General features: G+C 34.4%; 1 protein-coding gene across 1 annotated transcript in view; it reads right to left on the bottom strand.

Annotated features, from left to right (window-relative positions):
• LOC116852085 overlaps nt 1–5,526 on the bottom strand; it is a 71,428-nt gene that overhangs the window by 23,037 nt on the left and 42,865 nt on the right. The window contains exons 4-6 of the mRNA XM_032832088.1: nt 4,518–4,611; nt 4,200–4,391; nt 3,111–3,307 (exon numbers count right to left, since the gene is read on the bottom strand). Of these exons, the coding sequence (XP_032687979.1) occupies nt 3,111–3,307; nt 4,200–4,391; nt 4,518–4,611 (483 nt within the window). The remainder of the gene's footprint in view (nt 1–3,110; nt 3,308–4,199; nt 4,392–4,517; nt 4,612–5,526) is intronic.

Here is a 5,526-nt window from a genome sequence, read left to right as displayed (position 1 = left end):
TCTGTCCTGGTCAACTTTTATCTAAACCATTTTTTTGTAGATACCGTAATTTGGAAGATATTCGGATCCATAGACTAAAATGACTCACCCTGTATAAATCATATATCTCCTTATATATATATATATATATATATATATATATATATATATATATATATATATATATATATATATATATATATATATATATATATATATATATATATATATATATATATATATATATATATATATATATATATATATATATATATATATATATATATATATATATATATATATATATCATGTATGAGATCATATAATGTTATGTATAGTATAATATAGTATTATGTATTTGTAGGACTAGATAATAGATTTTTCAAAATTAAACTGGGATCAGATGGTACATTTTTCAGAATTTTGAAGTTACAATTTTCTAGATAATTAATTGTTATAATTGACTGTACAAACATGATAGAGACAATTTTCTTCTATACTTTATATCCGAAGCGACCCTGTAAACTGTATATTTTTTATAATACGTGAAATTTTTATAACATTCGAAATACGAACATACAACGTGACTATCATGCTTTAATATCGATTGACTAATAATTTAAGCGAAGAAGGCTACATCATTGAAATATGTACTACCTCGAACGCGCGCTATTTTTTGAGTGTTGCGGGATGAGAGAGAGCATGCTTGTAGGTCTCGAATAGTGCTCTGTCTTTGTCTAGTACAGTCTGAACCAAAAGCTAAATCGGCTGATTTCTAAACATAAGCTGAATCTTCGAAATAGGAACCATCTTTGCTTTGTTTTTCTTAATAAGTTTCCTAATAAGTCAATAAGTGAATACTAATAAATGAGAAAAAAATATATATTTTATTATATCTTAAACTTTCGTTCATAAGTTTAAGTCACTGGTCATTCAGTGGTCATTGCTTTTCATTATCTCTAACTTCTAATTTGGATTGTATCACATTCTCCCCATTCTCGGCTATACTGTGAACTAGACAAGGATAAGAGAGGAAACAAGGAACCTCTCTCTCATCCCGCACGCCTCAAGAGGCAGCGCGCGTTCTAGGTAATATATATTTCAGTGGGCTACATATAAAATATGTATTCTGATTAGTAGTTCCAAGATCTTCGCGAGAGGTCTCCACAGACCTACCGATCCTTAAATAGTGGTCAATTTTACCTCGTCCATTTATATGTTTGATTTTAATAATTTTATGAATGAAAATTGCTTTTATTATTTGAAACAGTGTATCATAAAATTACAGGAAACTTTATTTTAACTAATAACATTTCAATTAAAGGAATACTTCCCTTTATAATTTAAAATTATAAAGTTATAATCACTTGCATGGAACGTTGCACGGATATAATGCAATTCTCGAAGTATTCGAGCGTATAAGCAGTCAGAAACTTTCGGCTGTCGTCCCCTAGATATAGAAAGACGTTGAAACATAAATTTCACTTGTCTTTCGAGATTTTAAAACAACAATAAGAGCTCCAACGCAACCTTTGACCAGTTTGCATCATATGTTTAACGTTAGCGTATTATCTTGTGAAAATTCATGAACTATTAAGAGTTCTGACTTCCTTTTTAATAGTTCTAGGGTTAAGCTGAATAAATAAATCAAACAAATAGTTTTTTCCATTAAAGCAGGGACGAATGATCAGATAAAGTGGTGCGCGCTCCAATAAGTTTTTTTAAAAATATTAACTAAAAATCAACAATAAAATAATTATTAACAAAATAATAAATAATAACTAACAAAATAATAACTAAAAATCTACAAAGTTCTTAGAAAAAAAGTATAAAACTTTTTAGTTCAATTTGACCTAATGTATAAGTATTAGCTCATCTACCATATCTCGCGTTATCTCATCTACCATATCGTTCACAAATTTTCTTTAATTAATATTGCGCTTATTATTACGAATATTATAAAACGGTATAAGACTTTTATATTCACCTCAATCCATATTATGTCTCCACGAGAACTGCAAACGTTGTTCTCTTATGAAACACTCTGTATTTGTAATCGCGATTTAGCTGAAAACCTCATATCTAACTCTAAATTCACATTTAAACTAGCACCGAATGTTCCGAGATTATTCTAGGTATACTCTGAACATTCTAAATCCTCAGGATATTCTGAATATATGCAGGACGATTCTGGGATGTTTTGTGCTCTACCAAGGGAGTATTTTATCTGAGAGTAACTTCGAAATTTTAACGACCATTAATATAGGTCTTAGGCTTGTATCAATAATTGTCACCTAAAACTTGCCTCACATATGAGATACTTAAATTTTAGAGTTAGATCTAAGTTTTTCAGTCGAATTGTATGATATAATCGTATAATGGTATAATGATATAATGTAGTATATGTGGCATTTATATTTATAATCGCGTTTTAACTGAAAAGAATTCTCATCTAATTCTGAATTAAATCTAAGGATCTCACTTGAAACGAGTTTCAAATAACGGCCATTATCTCTACCTGAACCCGGGCTAGGGTCGCACGCGTGGGATCGCCGGCGGGCATCAATGGAATTGCACTCTAAATTATTCCTTCTTCCGAGAACCGTCCAATAATTGGCGAATGTCGCAGTCGTATTTCGAGCGGCGCTCGAGTTTTGCAGCTCGCCAATTCTGGTTGACACATTCGTGAGCGAGTGATCTCGAAACCGAAGTGCTCGAAAACGTCACAGACGGACACGTGATTGGTTATCCGGCCGGGCGATCGCTCGCTTTCTCTCGTAGTTACCCTCCTTTCGATATATACGGTAAACGTTCAGATCTCGGATGGAAGGGCCGAGCGATCTACGATGCGCGAACGAGCGAGTGAATGAGTGAGCGAGCGAGCGAGCGCGTATCAAATATCTCGATATAGTTTATTCGACTTGAGCAGCTTGGGCAATCCGCTCCCGACGCTCAAGGCGCGCTTTCTAATTTCTACCCGCGCGATCAAATGATCGCTCCGACTTTAATCGTGCTAATGTATGACTCGCCACCGTCCGTCTGTCGTAGCTTTCTTCAAGATCAATTGCGTAGCGTAATCACGACAACGTCGTATTGCAGGCTATCCCCAGGATAGGATGCAAAGTACATACCTAAAGGCGTCGCGGTCAGAGTGTAATCGTGGTCCATGAACTGCCCCCATGCGATTACCATCACCGTGCCGGCGTGGTCGTGGTAACCTTCGTCAGGATGCATGGTGCGCGACACGATTCGCGACAGCGGTAGGTTATGACCTGTTATGGATATCCTCGGCGCCGTTAGGCCGTCCGCGAATTGGGGGCTCATCAATCTATAAGAACAATCCGTATAAAAGTTTCCCAAGATTTTTCCAGGTACAGCACAAATGCTGATTAGAATGCCCAAGTTTGTCCCAGAATTAATTACTCCACTATGATACTAATTGCGAGTCCTATTCTTGCCCTAAACATAAATTCTCTATTTAGAATCGAAATGCTAAGAGATCTCGTGCTTTTTTCAGTTGATAACATCAGTATATTTTTGTGTATCAAATAGAGTATTCCATTTTTATACCAACTGTATTCTTTCAATAGAACAAAAAATAAGAAAATTAAATATTTCTAAAACACTCTATTTTCTACTGAGTGATGCAATTATTTGGAAAATGAACGTACGTTTTGTTCATTTCTATAACATATAGAAATGTGTAGTATGTAGAAAATCAGAAAAATATTGCAATGTTTTTGAACTTTGGGTTTCTCTTACTTAGAATCATGCTTGAAACATTAACGTCCATAATATCGTCTTTATCCTTAAGAAGATTCCTCTAAAATCAAAAGAAAAATATTCTATTTATAATATCCTCTTCATTAGGAGAGGAATTACTCTTTCGGCAAAAGTTTTCGCTTAGAATATGAGATTACAGTCAATAGTATCTTGCAAATAAAGTTCTTTTTTTAGTTGTTAGAATATTTGTTTAATTTTAGAAGAATCCTCCTGAGAGAGGCTAATGTAAAAATATTTTGTTAAAGATGAAATTATATTTTTTTGTGTGTGTTTAACTAAAGTTTATAGTTATTTTGGGGAATCGGACTGAAAATTTCAATTAGGTCTCAAGAAATTTTCTATGCGGAAATGTAGAGAGCAACCTTAGAAACTATCAGAACGCGTTGCATTCACTTTCGCCGAATAACCGTCCGAAGAATGGTGAGAGAAGACGTTACCTTGCGAAAGGCGACAGAGAGGCTCCCCAAGTTGGATTCTGCAGATTCGTGCAGAGACCATCGTAGCGCCGGTACTTCCCCGGCCGGCACTCCACGTTGCTGAGGAAAGCGGGGCAGACTTCGCGAATGAACGTCTTCGAGGTGTCGATCAGTGGAAGACTTTTCTCGATTTCCTCATAGGTCAGTCCATATCTGGATGCAGGTCAACGGACAATTAGCGAAATAGCGAATAACGTTGATCGCGATCGGATCTCGGGAAAAGAGTGAGATCTCGCGCGAGATTTGAACCGGAATAGGGGTGGTGATCACGTGACTTACGTTTGCGCGAGATTTGTGGTGATGTCGAGGAGCAGCTCGCCAACCGTCGCCAGATCCTCCGGCCGCCACATCTCCGCCTTTGGTCTCGCGACGTCTATGGGTGATTGCATAGTGTTAGAGATGAAAATGTGAGGGAAATGCCAAAGGAAAAAAAAATAAAAGAGTAACGCGAGCGAATAAGTACACTAAGAAAAATATAGGTGAGAAGTGAAAGATTCGGTGGATACTAATGACACATTATTTAGTTGAAATTATATTCTATTATTTAAATAGAATAAATAACTTTAAAGTAAAAGATTACCCAAAAACTTGCCCTAAATAGGTGTATTGCCAATTGGGAATGCCATTCTTATTATAATCCTTATGGAATATTTTTTAGGATCTAATTGGCATTAATTCCAATTTCCCAAATGAATAAAATTACGATTGTAAGTGAAGAACTCAGATTAAAAGCTATAAAATAAACAAAGCTATAAGACAAATAAGTTTTTGTATAAAAAACTATCTTAGAAAATTATTTAGAGAATGTGCGTTTTCTCATTTGAGAAAAGATTATTTTTTAGTGTAAAAATATGTGCATTAATATATAAGTAAATACAGGGTAACTCACGGAGGAACCGTAGTGTACAGATAGGTTAAATCAAACTGAACAAACAATTCCTTTATTATTGCGAATAATCAGGTCAAATTTTGAGTTATTAATCAAGAAAAATTCGTGAATGATCACGCGCTATAGATGAGCTAAGATAACGACATACAAGAGCTATATGCTCTTGTATAGAACAAACTAATAAATAAAAAATTCTACTATTTTTCCAATGACTACATAAATGTTTAGTTATTAATAAAAAAAAATTGGTGTATTATCGTGCACAACTATACACCATTTTCTCTGATTAATAACTAAACATTTACGTGATTATATAGAAAATGGTAGAGGACTTTTCCATTTAAATTGACCTAATATATTATATTATATAAGCATATAGAGAGAGAGAGAGAGAGAGAG

This window comes from Odontomachus brunneus, unplaced genomic scaffold, assembly GCF_010583005.1.
Source record: "Odontomachus brunneus isolate Ranch 3 - 2012 unplaced genomic scaffold, Obru_v1 Obru_scaffold_201, whole genome shotgun sequence".
Classification (NCBI taxonomy): Eukaryota; Metazoa; Arthropoda; class Insecta; order Hymenoptera; family Formicidae; genus Odontomachus; species Odontomachus brunneus.
This window is presented reverse-complemented; position numbering and strand designations above follow the sequence as displayed.